Source organism: Akebia trifoliata, chromosome 8, assembly GCF_017979445.1.
Source record: "Akebia trifoliata isolate Shusen 1 chromosome 8, ASM1797944v1, whole genome shotgun sequence".
NCBI lineage: Eukaryota > Viridiplantae > Streptophyta > Magnoliopsida > Ranunculales > Lardizabalaceae > Akebia > Akebia trifoliata.
Window position 1 is genome coordinate 8,007,651 of NC_141382.1, and position 20,746 is coordinate 8,028,396.

Below are 20,746 nucleotides of genomic sequence, written 5' to 3' on the forward strand. Positions count from 1 at the left end.
CGAACCCATTTATAAATTGTTACTTTATTTGTGAATAATGGTTTTCTAACGCCCCCCTTTGACATAGGCCCTCATTACAAAACTGTAGACCATTTGCAGTGAGATACACAGAATCACACATATTTTTCTTATGTATCCCAATGCAAATGATGTACAATTACATGATGGGGGTGTATGTTAGAGGGCGCATCATATTATCACGACTATTTATTTATATCTTTTACTTAGAACTTAAGTAATATTTGCATATATCCACCTTATAAAATTGAAACAATTCCTCATAAACCTCTATTTTTTTCAAATTTGTTACAAATCCTCCCTTCACAAAAATATATAATTTTTTTGAAAATTACTAGATCGTCACATTTCATTTACAAGTATTGACCATAAATTAGAAAAAGAATATTTATAGAATTGTGTTGGGTGACATTGGGATTTATTGTGATTTTTACATTTTTGACATGGGGTGCACATATAATTATAGATACTTTTCCTCGAGACACAAATAAAAAACATCTATAGTTATGTACATGTAAAAATCATAGTAAAAAAAAATGTAAAAATCGCAATAAATCATCACCCAAGAATTACAAATATTAAGTATTAGTGAAACAATAAAGAGTCGTGTTGGAGTGACCTCAAACTAAAACCTCATATTGCATTTCTTGGCGTGAAAGTGGATAGGAATCATAGATGCATTTTCACTCATATCTCAATGAAAAGCATTTATGATTCCCTTACACTTTCAAGTCAAGAAGTGCAATACGAGGTTGCATCTTGAGGTCACTGGAGCATATTCAACAATAAAATACTCTACATCAAATTAAGACAATTTACTTGCATCTAGGCAAGAGAGATACTATTGTCACCTCATCTTTTGCTAATGCCACACCAATTTATAGGTAATAATGTAAATCACCAAAGAACTGCACACAGCTGGAACGGGTGACTCATGCGGGACGAGACGTCTCGAACACGTCACCTGTTTCCGCGGGTGCCGAGGGGACGCGAGAAGGAAACCGAGTGTGAAAAGCACAATAAAAATTGATTTTTGGAGACATTTTCGTTCTTCAAGAGCTAGGGTTCGTCTTCATCATCCATTTCAGGGGTCATCCTCTGTTTCTTTACCCCCGTTAATCTCTGCTAATTAATTTTTTATTTACTTTATAATAAAAGTCTTCGTAGATTCAATCTCCAATGAGAGGTCATGATCTTATAAACACTGTTCTTCCAGACGAGTTGATCCTTGAGATCTTCCATCACCTCGAAGGATCGAAATCGAGTTGCGATGCATGTTCTCTCGTGTGCAAGAGATGGTCAAAACTCGAGAGATTGAGCTGCCGTACAGTCCGGATCGGTGCATCTGGTAATCCAGATGCGTTGGTGAAGCTTATACTTGATCGATTTGTTAATGTTAGAAACGTTTATATCGATGAAAGATTACCAATTTCGTTGCCGCCTCAATTGGGGTTCTCTCTTGGATCAAATTTGCATCGGCCAGCGATTGTAAGTTAAATTTCTTCTTAGAATTATCACAAATTGTTCAAGTTAGGGCATTGATGCATAAATTTCAAGAAAGATTGCACCTTTTTTTAGTGGAAATTATGAGATATTTGAAAGGGGCATTGATGCATAAATTTGAAGCTAGGTTGCACTATTTTTAATGGAAATTATGACATATGTAGTGGGAATATATATTTTATTTTGGATGAATATGAATTATGTTTGAAAATTTTCATGCATTGACGATTGAGGCCGAAGGGAGAAATAATGATTTGACTGGCATTCGTTGCCCCTGCCCTTCTGAAAACACACCCCACTTAAAGAAAATGTAAATATCGAATCAGTCTGTTTGTGAATGGGTTCAGTAAGAGGTCATCGAATGGGATCATTTGGCATTTTTCATTTTCTTTTTAAGTGGGGTATGTTTTGCGAATATGTGGGGGGCAATGAGTGCGAGTCTAATGATATTGCTAAAAATGTACATAAAACCCATATCTCTTAATCATTATTTCTCTCAATCTTCGACGTTTGATGCAATTCCTCTTCATTTAACAAGCTCTAAATAATTATTTCTACCTTTGTATTTCTTAATGAAATCCTTTTGCCAGTAGAAAGGCTAAAATAATATCCTTTGTACCAATAAAAAAAGACTACAAGCGTGCCATTAGATTGGCATATCTAGTTCTTCATGAATGATCATCTTTGAATACACTTTCTGTGACAAAACATATAGTACTTTAGTTACATGATCAATGCTTCATTATTTATGTTTTATCTTTTTCTTTATAATATTTTCCTAGGCTCTCTAGGTATGTTTTGTTATAATATGACATTGGTAACGTGCTTAAGTCCAATCTGCATAAATTTCTTTTATTGAAAAAGTGTAGTTAAGCTTTGTTACTACTATATATACTTATCTTCAATACTAAGAAGGTGGTACACTTATTCATCATGCAGAAGAAAAGGCGCTGTGGTAATAGAACTGCTATCTCATCTTTAAAACTTCGTCCTGTGACTGAGATCAGTGGGCCTGAAGAAAGTGACTTAGAACCATATAATTTATCAGATGCTGGTCTGATTGCTCTTGCTGAAATTACAAGACTTGAGAAATTAAGCTTAATCTGGTGTTCTAGTGTGACAAGTGCAGGACTAAAATCCATAGCAAAGAAATGTAGATCCTTGAAATCTTTGGATTTACAGGTAAAGATCTCTAGTTTTCCAACCTGAAACTTTTTAAAGTGTTAATTCTCATTGATGCCTAATAGATTTCAATGTGGAAGTGCTTGATCTGGGTGACCTCCTGTCATTCATCTTCGGACTTAGGGATTAATCATAATGCCGTGTGTAAAAGTAGTCTTCTTTCCCTTTTTGATCGGTATGTGTGAAAGGAATGTTATATACTCATTTTCAAGCTTGTTAAAATTGGGAAAATGCTACTATGGATTATTAAACCAGGATATTCCTAATTTCTAATCCGAGTGCAACTGCATTTTTATAATACAACTTTTGATCTTTTAAGCCTAACACATTTGTTGAGTGCCTTTTGGCTTCAATGTTTCACTATTTACTAACTGCAATGCAATATTATCCTCAATGTCTCATATAACCCAACAGCAAAAATGTTCAATGTAACAGATACTTTGAAGCCTATGCTATATTTAGAAGAGATGTATCTAATATTCTGCCTGGTCATACATGTGGCAAGCTATAGGTAGAACTTAGAAGTGACTTGACCGAACTGGCCCATATTATCATTTATGCAGAGATATTTGTAAATTGTAATGGGCTCCTCTTGTTAAGGAGTAATGAATGAGCAAGTGCCACGATCTTGTGACCCACTTTACAAGGGAAACATCTATTAGGTTTTTATTTTTATTTCTGTCTTTGTAATGGTAAAAAGATAGATATTAGTTTAACAAGCAACGTAAGTAACATAAGTACAACACAAAATGCTGGAGTAATCCAATCTAAAAATAAAACAGGATGTAAAATGAACAACCAACCAGAACTGCAGAAATACAAACCAAAACTTCCCTCCCACTCTCAATGGTTTCCCATATGAATAATCCTCAAAGAACATGCCTTTGCACTTGCCACAAGATTTAGACCTGCTAGATTAGAGATTTGATCAAGGTATAAAATTTCCTTGGGAATGTTTGGGTCAAGGAAAAAACCAGAACATTCATTGCGATGGAATGATGCATTCTGAAACATTCATTTTTTTTTGATCGATAAAGATAATTTTATTGAGAGAAAATAAAGCAAGGGGGTCGAGAAAACATTCATTGAAACCAGTATTTTAGTGATAACTAGTTTTAGAAAAATATGTTGAAGCCTTTTATCTATAGTCGATCACTTGATTGTCATTTGAAGCAACCCAATAGCCTTGCAAGTTGCTCTACTTCGCAATCATTAGAATTTCTCCCGAGTGCGGATTCTATAATATTTTGCCCTACGACCTCTGGGAAATGTACCTTTATTGAACACCTTTTGCCATCTATCATATTGACAAGTAATGGACCAGAAGTTTGTGAAGGTCTTTCTCACACCGTAGATCATCTCAAAATCTCACCCTACCATGCACTTCCTCTTCAAAACGGTTGCTTTTGGAGGAGTCTTTGAGTACTCTTGAGATACCTTTCCAAACACTTATTCAGTAAGAAAGAGATGCCCCACCTCTACTCTCACCTAAATTTCTGCACCCAAAACTTGCTTTCTACTACCATTCTTTAAAAACTAATGGTTCTCCATACCTCCAATAAAATTGACTTCTTTCAAAATCTACTGCTTAGAATGCATGTTGGTTTGTACTCAATCTTCTAATAACTAATTTGTGTGATTGAAAGGAACATCATTTCATTTTACTTATACCGGAATGGGAAAAATAGACGAAGTAGGTCGATGGACTCGAAAGTATGCTCCAAACCAATGGTTGTTTTAAGTTCCTTGGCAGTATTGATACCGTTGACTGGCTTGCAGAGCCCTAATTCCGGAGATCAGTAATGAATTGGTTATATTCTACCCGGAGAAAGTACAGTTTTATTGTTTTTCTTGTAATTGCATGTGAGCTGAGCTCAAGAAAAAAGACTATCACCAACATGGAAATTTCTTGAAATTATTGAATGAATTACCATCTTTTCATGCAGGGTTGCTATGTTGGAGACCAAGGTCTAGCGGCTGTGGGGGAGTGCTGTAAGCAACTTGAAGATTTGAATTTGCGGTTTTGTGAAGGTTTGACAGACACAGGTTTGGTTGAATTAGCCGTTGGTTGCGGGAGGTCACTGAAGGCTCTTGGAGTGGCAGCTTGTGAAAAAATAACAGATATCACATTAGAAGCAGTGGGGTCACATTGCACCTCTCTTCAAACCTTGTCATTGGATTCAGAGTTCATCAAGAACAAAGGGGTGCTTTCTGTAGCTAAAGGATGCCCATCATTGAAAATTCTGAAGTTACAGTGTATAAATGTTACAGACGAGGCTTTGCAAGCTGTAGGCATGTATTGTTTGTCATTGGAGTTGTTGGCTTTATACAGTTTTCAGAGATTTACTGACAGGTTAGAAACTTATTTGATATCTTTTTTTAGATCTTACACTTTTTTTTAATGAAGTTGCTTGAACCAGGGCTGCAACTTGGGCGGGCTAATCCGAACTCAACCCAGGCTCAACCCGATTGATGGGCGAGCCTGGGTTGGGTTATATGGAAAATGAGTTGAGCCTAAGCTAGGAAATCTCAACCTGAATTGAATTTGGGTTGAGCTCGGGTTGAGACTCTGGGCAACCCGACTCGACCTGAACCCGATGCTATATATTTACATTCAAATATTTCTATTTATTTAAAAAAGAATATTAGTTTTTTCTTCTTAAATATATTTGTAAAACTAAGGGGAAAAAAATTTATGATATAAAAATTTATGGATTTGGAGGTTGTGTGTAAATTTATTTACTAGTGATTTTGTTTTTTATATTGTATTTTTTTTTTTTTAAAGATATAAAATAAAAATTATATGTTGATCAAAATGAAATTAGGCTTGCTCAACTTTTCCAACCTGCCTAAAATTACCTAACTTGGGCTAACCCAAGCTCAACTCAATTTTAGAAGCTCAATCTTGGGTTGAGCTTGGGTTAATGAGCTCTATCCCGATTGTAGGATTGAGTTGAGCTTGGGTTGAGGTTCTACAACTTGGGTTGAGCCTGGGTTGACCCTCTAACCCGCTCAAGTTGCAGCCCTAGCTTGAACTGAATCACCTAAAAACTTGACATAGTCTCATCTACTGTACTTCGTTTTATTTTTTTTAATGAACAATAAAAAAGTTACGAATAAATCCTGCCAAAATTTGGTATTTATGTAAACACCCATGCCTTCTATTTAAACAAGAAAGGATTCCTAAAGTTTCTGCACCTTGGTGGTTTTTTTCCATTGTAACTGTTGATTTACCCTCCTTTAATGCGAAAGGAAAAGTTTGCCTTTCTAACGTTCAAGGGGCAGTAATAAGGTAGGCTATGAACCACAAGTATGCTTCATAGACATCATTTGCATGGACTTGTCTCACATTTAGGGGGTCTGGGACTACACTTGATTTGTCTAACACTGTCAACCTATTAAGTTATGGAGAGCTAGTAATTTCGTCATAAAATAAGTGCAAGTAATAATAGCATTAGAATTATAAAGTGACTTGAGGACCATGTTTCTTCTCCATGTAGGAGCATCATCACAAATGGAATTCTAAACTATGCATTGCAGTAAACTTAAGACTGGTATGCACCTTTTTTTTGGGAAACTAGTTACCTAGGCCTCTTAGAACACCCAAGTAATCCTCAGGGAACATGCAGTCCCCTCCCCCCCACACTCAAAAGGTAATTTTTGGGATAAATCCTTGAGGGTGGCCAGGATTTTCTTGTAGAGGGGGCAAACTATAGTTGCATGATAAGGTTGAAGAGCTTGAAGATGAGTGCTTTTGAGGAGAAAATTCGAGGGTTTTTTGTTACGAGGTTGAAGAAAAGGGCATTTAGATCATTTCTCATTAGTCTATGATAGAAGACCTAAGTCAAGGGGCAATGTCATCAATTTAAAAACATATATGGGATCTCAAATATTGACCAAAACACCTGCATGCCTCTATGACATGGGTCTTCTCTAATAGATTCATGCAAAATGAGTTCAATACCCTCTGCTTCAAAGAAACCCTTTGATTCTATTCCTAAAGCTAGTCATCTTCAATATCCTAGGTAAATTTTTTTTGCCCTAGTCTTGAACCATAGGACTAATCTAGTTTAACCTCCAAACCTAAAGAACGAGATATGATTTTTGAAGTAGAAGATGAGATCTTTTGAAAGAAAATTCTAGGTTTTTCTACAAAAGGATTAAGGTGAGGTTCAAAATGATGGATTGAAGATGAGGTTAAATTGATTAAAATTAATTCTCTATAGAAGTTGAAGATGACTGATTTTAGGATGAAAAGGATTTTTAGTTGCATGTTGAAGATGAGGGTGTTTAGGTTATTTTTTGGTAGTGTAGAAAAGAGGAACACAGTCAATGAGGCGTGTCTTCAGTTTGAAAACATAGGGGCATCTCAAATATTAACCCAAATGTGGAGGGGTGTCCAAATCAACAAAAATATTGGAGTGGGAGAGGAGTCATGTCATCAGTTTGTAAACGTGGGTTTATTTGAACTATCCACTAATAATTGAGAGGATGTGTTATTAATTTGAAAGCAAAGGAGTGTCTCGAATATTCATTGAAAAATTTGTTGGGGGGGGGGGGGGGGGGCTAACATGGTCAAAATGGGTATGTCATCGATTGGAAACACAGGTGGTATCTCAAACATTAACCAAATAGAGAGAGGGTTATAACTTCTAATAAACTCAAAAAATTGAGTGGAGTGGGGTGGGGGCAATAACCAAAAATATCCTAACATGAGGGCGAACTGAAAATATCTCAAAATTATCAATAGAACTATTTAATTATAAAAAATTCTTAAATTTCACCCTTTTAGATACTTTTTCAGGCCTATTGCTGAGACTAATAGCAGTGAAAATTTTGTATCCATTTATCATGATATTATGCAGGGATCAGATATATCATGTCCAATTCCTCAGAAAAAAATTATGGGTGATTTAGGGGCAAGTTCCCCATTGCCCCTCTGTAAATCCATCCCTGAGGATGGCCCCTAAGTGGGGATTCAAACTAAGGCTTGGTTTTGGCCATCTCCCAACCCTTGGGGTTTACTAAGAACTGTTCTGCACAGTATGATGCTGTTACCAGTAAATTTCGTTATCATACTAAATGTTGCTGCTTTCTTTCCTTAATTGTTGAAAAGTTTTGAGCTTGTCTTCATTTGATTAATCTGCTTATAATAAAATATCTTAAAATTTTGTTTGTTTGTATGGTAATATCTTTACCATGTATCTGTAGGGGTCTTTGTGCTATTGGGAATGGATGCAAGAAGCTAAAAAATCTTACTTTAAGTGATTGCTATTTCTTGAGCGACAAGAGTCTAGAAGCAATTGGCACAGGATGCCTTGAACTTACACATCTTGAAGTCAATGGTTGCCACAATATTGGAACAGCTGGACTCGAGTCTATTGGAAGATCTTGCCCGTGCGTTCTTTCTCACCCCTTTAGATTATATATGTACCTTTTTTCTAATAATATTTTGAATGTATTTAATTTTAAGTCACACTCTGATGTGCAATAGCTAAGTTAGCTTCTTGCCTGCAAGCACTCATTCCAATGTTTTACTAATTTGCATGCTTTTGTTGTTTTCTTGTAAAGATTGCATATTTTGCTGAAATGTTCCTTGCTATTATACTCTGATTTTACTTGAGTAAATCATGGGATTTGGAAGTTTGGAGTTAACATTTTTTTTTTCAATAGAAAAGTGGACCAAGTTCCAATCAGTTGGCTCAATATTCAAGAGATAGTTTTTTTTTTTTACTTGCTTGACTGCGCACGTAATTAAGTACATTCATTCTGATCAATTCAAGCTGTTGTTTCAAGTCTTGGTCGAGGCCAAGTTGAATTGCCTGAGTCAGCTTATTCACATATAGGGATCAAGCCATGATCCATGTATGAGCAACAATTTTTATTGTCTCGGGTTCATACCATACATCTCAGCTTTGTCTTACTCATGTTGTCTGATATGTATTAACAATATGATTGAGAGACATAAACCTCATTTCATGTAAGATCCATTCAGTTTTTCTTTCTTTGATATTTAGGTAAGGGACTCACTAGTTGCACACCACACATTACCAATTGCACTCAATTACTTAAAAATCCCCCTTGCACTCCATTTGTATGTTTGCATTTCAAAAAAAAGGGTTGCACTCCTTTTTTTCCTTATTCAACCATGCCCACAAAAATTATTGCTTGTTCAAAAATATTTGCAAAAAAAAACTTGGTCCATTTTTTATCAGGTTTTACAGGGATTAAGACAACGTTTTCATTGAAAAAAAATATGTTAATTCAATAAATAATTAAATGATCCAGACTGGCCTTGCGAAGGGTTGGGCCTTCATGGTACACATTGGCAATCCAACACCACAGCCTTCTAGTTTTCATTGAAGAATTTAGATTTTAAATATATATATATTTTGAGCTTGATCCAAGCTGTTGAAAATAGACAGCTACTGAACTCCCAATTTTAAAATTAAAATTCAATGATGAAAATTAAGCTTTATTTTAAAGTTTTTACAATTTTGTCTCCTACAACCCTATGGCATCAGATTATGTTTTCGGATGGCACAGTGTGATGCTGTCAGGAAAATTTTCTTTCTAAGGAAAGTGTTTTTCTAATTAAATATCTTAATACAAGGAGAACATGAGCAGAAACTAGGAATATGATCAAGTAGGTTATCCTAATGAAGTGCAACTTGTAGGTTAAGAGATAATAAAACAAAATAAAGTAGTTTTTAAGATTGGAGTGCAACCAACTACTATTGATGTGCAACTAGTCGGACCCTTTAGGTAAATAAGTAAACATACAAGTAAATTTTATTTTTATTTTTAAAGTGGAAAGCTTTAGTAATCATAGATCTGAATTTTGCAATGTATCAGCCCTGGATTGTTTGAGACGACATGCTTTGCCACCAGACAATGCCTTGACCAAACAGTTGGACAAGGCATTGTGAATGATGAAGAGACTGAAACTACCCTTTTGTAAAGAAATATAATTTTGAAAAGGAAAAAGAAAAAGGAAAAATGTATCCAGGTTTTACTTTATTAGCATATCATTAGAAGGAGTTAAATACCATATACAAATGTAGCCAGCCCTATAGCTTGTATTCTACACTCACATCACATCCTGTGATGTCGGACAATGCAAACTAATCGATAATGGTGAACCTGAGATCTCGATTAAATTACCAAGAACAAATAAAAGCTTAAAATAATAGAAATCTACCATAGAATATAAATTCTAATAGGAAATTAAATTATGATCCTAGGCTAAGTTATAATAGGGCTATTTCCAAATACTAAGTGAAGGATCCTGAGGAAGATAGATATTCCAATCTGTTGCTTTCTACTTGCTCCAATTTGAATTATCTTGATCCTTTCAAGGATTTCAAGAGTTACCTTAAGCAATTGGCTATTGTGGTGGGTTCCAAAATGGCCATTGACTATATTTTAAAGAGTGATTAGAAATTTTGCAATTTAGGTAAGATTTAAACATTTAAATAATCCAGTAGTAATAATTTTCGAAAGAAAAAAACTACATTGACTTAATGGGGAAGGGTTTAGGTGGTTTGGTTGGTATTAGAATGGTGTTTTTAGATGGTTTTACTGGGCTGGATTTGGTGGGACTGCAATATGGGAGGGTTTAGGAAGGTTTATTGGGATGGTTGGGGCTGTAATTAGGGTTTGGAGGGGTTTAATTGGGTTTAGAGGGGCTGGATTCAGGTTTCAGGAGGTTGAAATGTTCAGCAAGGTTTAGAAGAGGTGTGGGAGGGGTTTGACTATGATTGGAGGGGTCTGACTAGGATTTTGGTATGGCAGGGATGCACTGAAATCAGTTTCAGCGGGTTTAGTGGACTGGGATTAGGGTTTTATGGGAGATTTTGCCAGGTCTAGAGCTATTGATCTGAAGTTTAAAATCAGAATTTCTTTTAGAAAAGATGAGAAGCAGAGAGAGAAAAAGATAGTACTTTGGAATCTCTCCACAAATCCAATCATTGGAGGAGTTCTCAAGGATTCGCTCTAAACTTATTTTTTATTTCATAAAACAGAGAAATTAATTACAATGGCCATCGTATAGGCTTGCACATTTTAGACTCAAACCCTACTAAGCATACATAGAAAGCCAAAATCACCGGGTCACATTATTACTATATAAATCATTTCCTTTGCCTTGTTATTGTGGTACAATTAGGGGCACTTCGTGGAAGTGTGTATTAGTTGAATTTACTTGCAATGGAGTTAACCTAACCTATAGCACTGTATTATGGGTTGCAGGGGTCTTTCTGAATTAGCTCTATTATATTGCCAAAGGATTGGTAATTATGCTCTTTCTGAAGTTAGTAGAGGCTGTAAACTCTTGCAAGCTCTTCGCTTGGTTGATTGCTCGAGTATAGGAGATGATGCCATATGCAGTATAGCTCAGGGCTGCACAAACTTGAAGAAACTTCACATTCGTCGATGTTATGAGGTATCAATTTTGGTTTTTCTTTGGTGGTTTCCTTTAATTCATTGTAATTGATTTTTCTTCTTGATCTTTCCAAGGTTTCCTTATTACAATAATTGATCTTGGTTTTTATTTTCCAGAATAAACTTATATTCTTGTTGGCATGCCTAATCCAGTGAATAGTTTTAGATTTTAACTGGTAGAGGATTCTGAATGTATCTCAGTGTTTGAGACTAGGTAAATGTTTCCTTGTGATGAAAGATGGGATGCTTATATTAATTAACAATCTTTATGAATATCTCTGTGTTGGGTATTCTATACACTTGACTGCCCACAATCACACCCTTTGATGCTAAGTAAAAATCCCTATTGTTTCTCTATTAATTTCCAACCATATTTCGTCCCTACGAAGTGGTCCACCTTCTTTTATTTTTCTACTTTTTTCCATGGATTGGACTAGCTTTGTACTTGCCAGCTTGACCCTAAGCCAGGCTTTTCATCTTGTGGGGCCATCCACTGGGCAGAAGACGATTCTGTAGCCGATGACAAATAGTTGGTATAAAGCATTTTTAGGTGCAATGATCTAGGCCTTTTGGTAGCCACCATGCTTGGAGTCAAGGCTGCTAAAATCTTACTTGTGAAGTAATGACCTCATTTTCAATGATAACATTTGTTAGTGAATCCATTGATGGTAATAATAGAATGATGGTTTATTCTCTGAAGTTTCATATCGTAAGCTTTCAGGAGGAGTCTAGGGACGAACTATTGGAAAAATCCAGACTCCTTTTTGCTATAAACCTTGAGAAATATGGCGGCAAGTTGTAGAACTTAGCTGGGGAGGGGAGAGGAAGAAATATGATTTGGGTGCCATTTAGGTTGTTAGCTCAAGTTGGCATCATGGGTAACATGTATAGGTGGCAGAAGAATAAATCAAGTTCATACCAATACAAAAAAAAAAAATGTATTTAATTGAAAGTTTTCCATGAGAATTTGAAAGAATGATTTCGTTAAAGCTCCATAGGATGTCTCAGTATTTTTTTTTCTTTTTTTCTTTTGATAAGTGGTGTCTCAGTAAATTGAGATAATGAGTTCAATTTTCATTTGTACAGCCATATTTGGAAGGTATTTTGTTTTGAAAGTTTTTCATTTGTATTATAGACTTATTAAGAAAATTAATTTTCTGGTTGGATAAACATTATTTAAAAATTGATCATATTGATGTTTTTAACCGTGAGTAAGTAGTAAGTTGCTGTAATTTACTATGGCAATACTTGATTCTTTAATTGGAAACTTGACTGTTGTGGGTTTTTGATTGGAGGTTTCTGTCTCAATGAGCCTGTGAAATTGTATATCCTCTCTATGGTTAAGATCTTGGTTTAGAAGTGGTGCGGTTTATTGGTTCAAGATATACATGCTACTTTAACGTCTCTCTCTTTTTTTTTTACTTTTTTTTTTTGGCTTTTGCTATTATTAGATTGGAGACAAGGGGATCATTGCTGTGGGTGAGAACTGTAAATATCTCACGGACTTAAGCCTTCGATTTTGTGATAGGTGAATAGCTTATTCTCAATTTCTTTCCTTTCTTTTCTTATGAACCCAATGTCGCATCTACTTTCGCAAGCAATAACCACGTGCTACTTGGTGAAGTAACTTCAATTGCACATCTACTTAGATTATTATTCATGGTAATTGATCTCGCTCAGAACTATTTCAATAATTTTAAAATGATGGGAAGCAATGATTGGTTGTGCATACGTCTCTTTATTGTGTTAATGAGTTCTAATTTAGAATCCTATGTGATGCATGCTTTGTATAACATAAAAATATTGGAAATGAAATACTAGTCTAGTGTACATGCATTGTAGGAAGCACTGTTAAAGACGATGTTCACTAGGATCATTTTTTTTCCTGATAGATGTTTCCCAGTATTAAATTGTCACCTTCCATAAATTGTGGAACAGGAACCAGGCTCTTTGGAGCAATTGGTTGTGTAGATTTGGGTGAGGTGGATAGAAGGCGGCGGGTGGATCTAAAGGCCGGTTTTTAGAATCTATTTTTCTTGGAGGAAATTAGTTGGAAACAAAAATCCAGGATTAGATAGTTGAAAGAAGGAGACAACAACACACGTTTTTTTTTTCCACCGAATGGCCAATGTCCATAACCGTGTTAGTCACTTGTCCAAAATTAGGATCAATGGTGTTTGGAAGGAGGGGGATGGTGAGGTAGTTGAAGGGGTGGTGAATTTCTACAAAGGCCTGCACTAAGAGGATTTCGTGGATAGATTGACTCTCGAACACCTTCACTTTGATTGTATTTCTTTGGAGCATGGTGCTGGTTAGAAAGATCGTTTGAGGAGGAGGAGATTATGGGTGTTGTGTTTAGCATGGTGATTGATAAGACTTTAGGTCCAGATGGCTTCTTGATGGGTTTTTTTCAAGGAGTGTTGGGATACAATTAAAGGGGATCTTTTGGCGATAGTGAAGAAGTTTTATAGGGAAGGATATCTTGATTTGGGCTCAAACTGCACGTTTGTGGCTTTAGTCCCAAGAAGCATGATGTGGAGGACATCTCAGACTTGCGGCCCATTAGTTTTGTGCACTCGGTTTATAAGATTTTGTCCAAACTTCTTGCAGGAAGGATGAAAACGGTGATGATTTCCATTATTGGAGCTGCTCAAGGGGCTTTTGTTGCAGAGAAACAAATCTTGGATGAGGTGCTCATTGCTTATGAGTGTATTGATTCTAAAAGGAGACCAAGAAAGGTTGGGTTGGTTTGTAAAGTTGATTTGGAGAAGGCGTATGATCATGTAAATTGGAACTTCTTGAAATATTTGTGGCAGCGAATGGGCTTTGGGCAGAAATGGGGGTGTTGGATAATGAAAGTGTATTTCTATGACATCTTTCTCTATTTTGGTTAATGGATCTTCCTAGGATTTTTTCCGAAGTTCTAGGGGGCTTTAGATAAGGGGATCCATTGTCTCCTTTTATCTTTCTAGTAGTGATGGAGACTTTGGGTCGGATGTTGGGGAAGGCGGTTCAGATGGGTAATCTGGTTGGCTTTAGAGTGGATCAGAGTGACATGTCTATTTCACACCTCCAATTTGCTTATGATACGTTGATCTTTCTGGATCACTCTACGGAGCAGTTGAGGTATTTTTACCGGTATTTTGGGATGCTTCGAGGCAATTTCAAGAATTCCCATAAATTTTAGGAAGAGCAAGGTTTTTGTAGTTTGGGATACTCTAGATTTGGATTTGTTGGCGGCCTCAGTTGATCATCAAGTGGGGAAGTTGCCATCCACGTACCTGGGTTTGCTGTTGGGAGCAGCCTATAGGTTGAAAGAGATCTGGGGTCTTGTACTAGAAAAGGTGGGTAGAAAGCTAAGCTTGTGGAAAGCCAGACACCTATTGAAAGGAGGGAAATTGACTCTAGTAAAGAGTGTCTTGGCTAGTATTTCAAATTATTTCTTGTCCCTCTACTATATTCCTCGAAGTGTGTTGACAACCGTTTACCCTAAAAGACCGATCTAATGGGGAAGGTGCAACTATTAATATAAGAGGGTTACAGGTCGAATTGGGGCACGATAAGTGAGCACGTGACACCTAGGAGTAGAGGCGGATAACACAACATTCAACACTCCTTTTCACCCATAAGGGTGGAAAATTCGTTCAAGGAGACTCGAACCTGTAACCTATACAAACTTAATGCTCTGATATCATGTTGACAACCATTTACCCCAAAAGACTGATCTAATGGGGAAGGCGCAACTAATATAAGAGGGTCACTGGTCGAATTGGGGCACGATACATGAGCACGTGACACCCGGTAGCAGAGGCAGATAACACAACAATCAACAATGTGGAGATTAAGCTTGATAGGATTTGAAGTAATTGTTTTTGGCATGATAAAGACAGGAACATAAAGTTCCATATGGTTAGCTGGTAGAAAATTTGTGTACCAAGAAATGGGGTGGATTGGGCATTAGAGAGTTTCGTTTGATGAATTCGTCCTTGCTTGGAAAATGATTGTGGATATTTGGGGTTGAAGAGGACAGCAACCTTTGGAGGAAGGTTATTGCAGTTTGAGTATGTGTTGAGTTTAGTCTCACATCGGACACATATTGCATTGTCTCTCTCCTTATAAGTTCCTGTGCCTCTCCATTCATAGGCAATTGATTTTGAGTTGGAACCCCAAATTTATCATGGTATCAGAGCGGGTAACCACAGGGATGTAGGAGACGTGTTACACATGAGGGGGAGTGTGAGTGATGGTCCCACATCGCTTGGGTATCATGACCTTAGGCTATATATAAACTTGGGGCAATCCTCACCTTATAAGCTGGTTTTGTGAGGATGAGTTAGGCCCATGGGCTTCTACAGTATGGAGTTCAAAGATTTGGGTGGGAAAGTGGCAAAGTTAGAGGTTCTTTTGGATGTGGTGTTTGAAAGGGTATTTTGAAAAGATTGCCTTCATTCCGTAAGAAGGTAAAGTTTCTTGTTGTAAGAGGGAATAAAGTTGGATTCTAGGAGAATTGGTGGCATGGAAGTGGCCCTTTTAGAGATCAATTCTCATAATTATATGGGGTCTTCTTAAAGAGTGCTCATGCCATGTCATCTTGTTTAGTCAGGGAGGGTGATGTATGTGGTGTCTTGGGATTTGGGTTTTAGAAGGTGTTTCAATAATTGGGAGTTGGGAGCTTTCTGTGATTTGCTAGTGTGCATTGGTGATCCCAAGTTGGAGGGTCATGTTAAGGATGACCTGCTTTGGGATGATGCTAGGAATGGGAGATTCTCAATCCGTTCTCTTTATTGTGTGGGATTGCGGGATGGGCCTGCTTTTTTTCCACATTGCATGGTTTGGGGAGGCAAAATTCCTTTTAAGGTCTCAGTGTTTACCTGACAAGCTGTTCTTGGAAGACTTCCAACCTTGGACCAACTAATTCGGAAGGGGTTCATTTTATCGAGTTTTTGTTGTTTTTGCAAGAGAGATGGGGAAAAAACAGATCATATCCTTTTCCGTTGTTCGGTAGCAAGAGATGTTTGGGACCACTTCCTATCTTTGTTTGGAGTGGTGAGCTGTTTTCCCATGTCAGTGCGTTTGGTGGTTGAGTTTTGGCTACAGTGGGGTGCTCCTTTTAGTAAGTTAAAACGTATGTTTTGGGGGATACTTCCCTTTGTGATTTGTTGATCCATTTGGAAGGAAAGGAATAATCGCATCTTTGAAGGAAAGGAAGCTTCGACTCATGATCTTATTATTTCGATCTTTGCGGTGTTGTTTTTTTGTTCTGAAGTCCACGAGGTGTTTAAGGGTATCTTTTTTGAGGACTTTATTGTCAGGTGGGATAGAGTTTGTAATCTTAGGGAGACTTAGTTGTTGTTTTAGGGGTTTTTGTGGCTTGTTTGGTTTTGTAAGGTTAGTCAGCTCCACCACCATTCTTTTCTTAATAAAATTATCTTTGCCTAGAGAGAGAGAGAGAGATATTTTATTGTGGACTTGGAACCAGTCTCTTTGGAGCAGTTGGTTGTGAAGATATAGGGATTGGGGACAGGAAAGAAAGACTTTTAGAACCAGGCTTTTCATGATAAATAGATTGTTCGAGTTAGTACATGGGAGTTTATTGGCAAACTCAAAGTTAGACTATTGGATTTTGGGTTTTAATAACATTTCTAGGATTTCTAGCATTGGGAAGTAACTGGAAGTCATTGGGGGATTGTTAGATGGCGTTTGGATAGGACTCCTTGACTACTTTTGACTCTTGCGAGGAGTTAGAAGTCGTTTGGATAATTTAGATAAACAACTCTTTCGAAGAATTACTTCGTGCAAGAGCAAAAAATTGCTCTTTATGAAAAAGTCGCTAAAATTTACTTCTCAATTTCGCATCTTGCGGGGAGTAACATTCTAACGGCTCATTTATCGAAATACTCCTAACTTTATTAATTTTCTACGAAATACCCCTAACTTTACCGAAATACCCCGTTTTATTAATTTTCTACGAAATACCCCCATTTTAAATACATTATATTAATATTTAATATTTAAAATATTATATTATATTATATTAATATTTATTATATTATATTATATTAATATTTATAGTTAAAATGTAAAAAATAGTATAATTTGAAGGCATATTATGATACTAAAAAACAAAAAACAGTAACTAGTATAATATAAGGGTATTCTGGTCTTTTTTCTAGAAGTCATGAGAAGTCAGTATGGTTCCCAAACAGACTTCAGCACAAAAGTACTTCTGCCAGTACTTCACAGAGTTGATTGCCAAACGCCCTTTCTGCACAGAATTACTTTTCCAGCTCCTCCACAGAGTACTCCAGCTCCTGCTCTTTGGAACAGTAGTTCTGCTCCTGGTATCCAAACACGCCCTTAATTTTTACGTGATTTCTATGGTTGAAAAACTAACCACTATTATTTGAAGTTGTTTTAGAAGTATTTTTTTTTATAAGATAAAATTTATTGATGGGAGAACGCCACCTACTCCCTAATCATAGCATCCCACCTAAACATAAAGTCTTCAAAGAAAAAGCCTCTAAACTCCTAAAATTGTTTACACCAAAGAAAGAGCAAATCAGAAATATCGAAAACAATTTGATGAAAGTTATTCTCCTTTTTGTTGAACATGCGCGAGTTCCTTTCTTTCCACATACCCCAACAAATTGCGAACGGTGTTAACCTCCGCAGAATCTTCAACCTGCCAAAAATGGAAGTGGATTTCCAACCAAAGAGAAGAGTTGCAAGAAAGTTGGGCTGACAACATGGGACAATAAAAAGAGCTAGGACCCCAAACACGAGAAGCCACCTCACAATGAACGAAAGCTCATTAGAAGAGGATTTTTTATTATCAGTCTGGAATTCCGAAGTTTTCCCTTACCATTTTAAGCCCGTACTCCGACTTTGTGACTATGGTTGAAGAAGTCATAATGAGGTTTTTGTTTAAACTTGTGGAAGGATTATTGTCAAAATGCCTAGAAGAACATGTGGACTTGGACTTTAATATGATCTTTTTGACTGTGTATCTCAGGGTGGGAGATGATGCCCTTATTGCTATCGGTCAGGGCTGCTCCCTGCGGCGTTTGAATGTTAACGGGTGCCACCAGATTGGTGATGCTGGACTGATAGCCATTGCAAGAGGCTGCCCACAACTGGTTTGCCTAGATGTCAGCGTCCTTCAGGTATGGACTATATATCTCCCTTAGTTTCTGATATAATATTTTGATGTTAAATTCTGTACGAAGCGTTAATCTATAGTCACTAATGGTGGATCCCAGATTTATTTTATTTTATTTTTTCATATTTTTCTCCACTTCTATGCATGTGTTACATTTGGATAGTCACTATACCCAATAGTAAGTGAGTGCTTGCATCAAACTTCCAGTTTTTGAAACTCAAGGATATTTGAGGGTACATTTTCTGGGAAAAAGCATACTCGAGGATTCTTGGATGGCTCAGAGTCTGATAACAAATTTCGTACTAACAAGCATTTCATCATGTATTACAAATCTGATACAAGCTGTCCTATTTAACCCTGATTACCACTGCATGGCTGAGAAAATAAGGTTCTTGGTTGGGAAACCTTGACCTTGGAAATTTCTGTTAGTATATTTTGGTCACAAACCAGTCTAAGATGTCTTCGTCATCTTGAATTGAATGGTTCAGATCAATGTGCCTTGTATATAATGCAATATTCATCTCTCCTTTTTTTTCGCTTCTTTCTTAGAATATCTAGTAACTACATAAAATGAAAACTTACACCCTCTTCTGATACTTATAGTTAGTTCCAAGGTTTAAAACCTTTCTCAAGGCATTGTTTCGATCTGGAGAAGAACCAATTGGGTCTCAACTTAAACATTCCAAGACAATCTGAAACATGCTGAGACAATCTGAAACATTTAAATTTTCGGGTTCAATGTCTTGTTTCAGTCTTGGCACCGAAACATAATGTAACTTTGAACCATGGTTGGCACACATAATCATGCATGCACACACATGCCAAACCTCCTCAACTCATCTATGTATCCTTTTTAACAGAATTTGAGCGATATGGGACTGGCTGAATTAGGCGAAGGCTGCCCTTTACTCAGGGACGTGGTAGTATCCCATTGCCGGCAAATAACAGATGTTGGTTTAGCACATCTTGTTAAGAAATGCACACGTCTTGAGACCTGCCACATGGTCTATTGCCCATTCGTAACCTCAGCTGGAGTTGCCACCGTGGTTACAAGCTGTGTTAACTTAAAAAAGCTCCTCGTTGAAAAGTGGAAAGTCAGTCAGAGGACAAGGCGAAGGGCAGGGTCCATCCTCTCCTACCTATGTGTTGACCTTTAATTCTGACTCCTCTATGTATGATACTCAATAATTGGATGTACCAACTGTGGGATAAAAACTGATTCAAGGGTAAGTGCTCGTGGACGCATGCTCGCTGTATGTTATGTTTTTATTCTTGTGTTGCTTCATAATTTTGGTGCATGTTATATTTAGTGGTTGAAATACATGGATCAACCATCGGAAAGCAGGCTTGTTTCCTGAAATTCCTGATACATCAAATAATGAAGATCAATTTAATTTACAATTGTTATCTCATTTTTGTTTCTTGATAATGGCATCTCGGCTCTTCCAAAGCTTTAATGGAAAGTAAACAGTGCAATAGTAAGCGAAATGGTGATCCTTGCATGGGAGTATTCGTCAATTAACCAAGCTAAACCCAGGGAGCATGGAATTTGTTCAGCAAAGCACACAAAACTCGCCTAGTGTTTGAAAGATCACTTCTTTATATTCCGTAAAGCATGATTTTCATTGCTGTTATTCTGCACTTCAAACCCAACCCCTGCATTGGGTTCGAAACGCTTTCAGCTTGAGACGAGTTTTCAGCCTCAATTGGCTAAGCTTTTATTCTGCATGATGCTGCTTTCCTAATGCAGTACTCTGTGAAGGGATTTTGTATCTGTTGGAGCAGCAATATACGATTGGTGGATGTATCAGTCAAGTTCTTGAGGGCAGCTGCTTCCCTTAACCAAATATTAACTGTTGTTCTACCGGTAAACAACTTTTGGGAGAGCACATTATACCAAAATCAGATCAATTGGAGGACTTGAAATGTTTGTTCTGCACCTGAGTGGGTGAAGAGTATAGTATTAATTTTCAAATATTTTTGTCAAATACATTGAAATACTTTTATTCAATAAGTTTGGACACCAAATTTATTTTTCATTTGTATATATATATATGTATATAGGGTGGGGTTCAAACGACACACATTGCGACAACGTGTTTGTCTTATATGGGCAAAAATGTTTGGAATGGGCTGATTTTTTGTGAGGTTGATCTCTGTGATGAGGGGATCATCCTGGCAAAAAATCATCCCATTCCAAAACTTCTAACCCCATCAAAATTGATTTACAAAAATTGAACAGTCTAAAATTTTTCAACTTGTAAACATGGGGCTAAAAGTTTCATAATGAGCTGGTTTTTGACAAGGATGATCTCCTCACCATAGAGATCATCCTCACAAAAAATCAGCCCATTCCAAACATTTTTGCCCATATAAGACAAAACACGTTGTCGCAATGTGTGTCGTTTGAACCCGACCCATATATATATATATTTGATGGAA

The 20,746-nt window shown here is 36.8% G+C and overlaps 1 protein-coding gene across 1 annotated transcript; it reads left to right on the forward strand.

Moving 5' to 3' along the window:
* The first annotated feature begins 938 nt into the window (after positions 1-938).
* LOC147395875 (F-box/RNI-like superfamily protein) lies at positions 939-19,711 on the forward strand. Its single transcript, XM_086451920.1, has 8 exons — positions 939-1,506; positions 2,461-2,703; positions 4,650-5,056; positions 7,915-8,100; positions 10,954-11,146; positions 12,597-12,673; positions 18,158-18,308; positions 19,165-19,711. The coding sequence occupies exons 1-8, from the start codon at positions 1,198-1,200 to the stop codon at positions 19,459-19,461; spliced, it is 1,863 nt and encodes a 620-aa protein (XP_086308046.1). The 5' UTR covers positions 939-1,197; the 3' UTR covers positions 19,462-19,711.
* Positions 19,712-20,746: the final 1,035 nt, after the last annotated feature.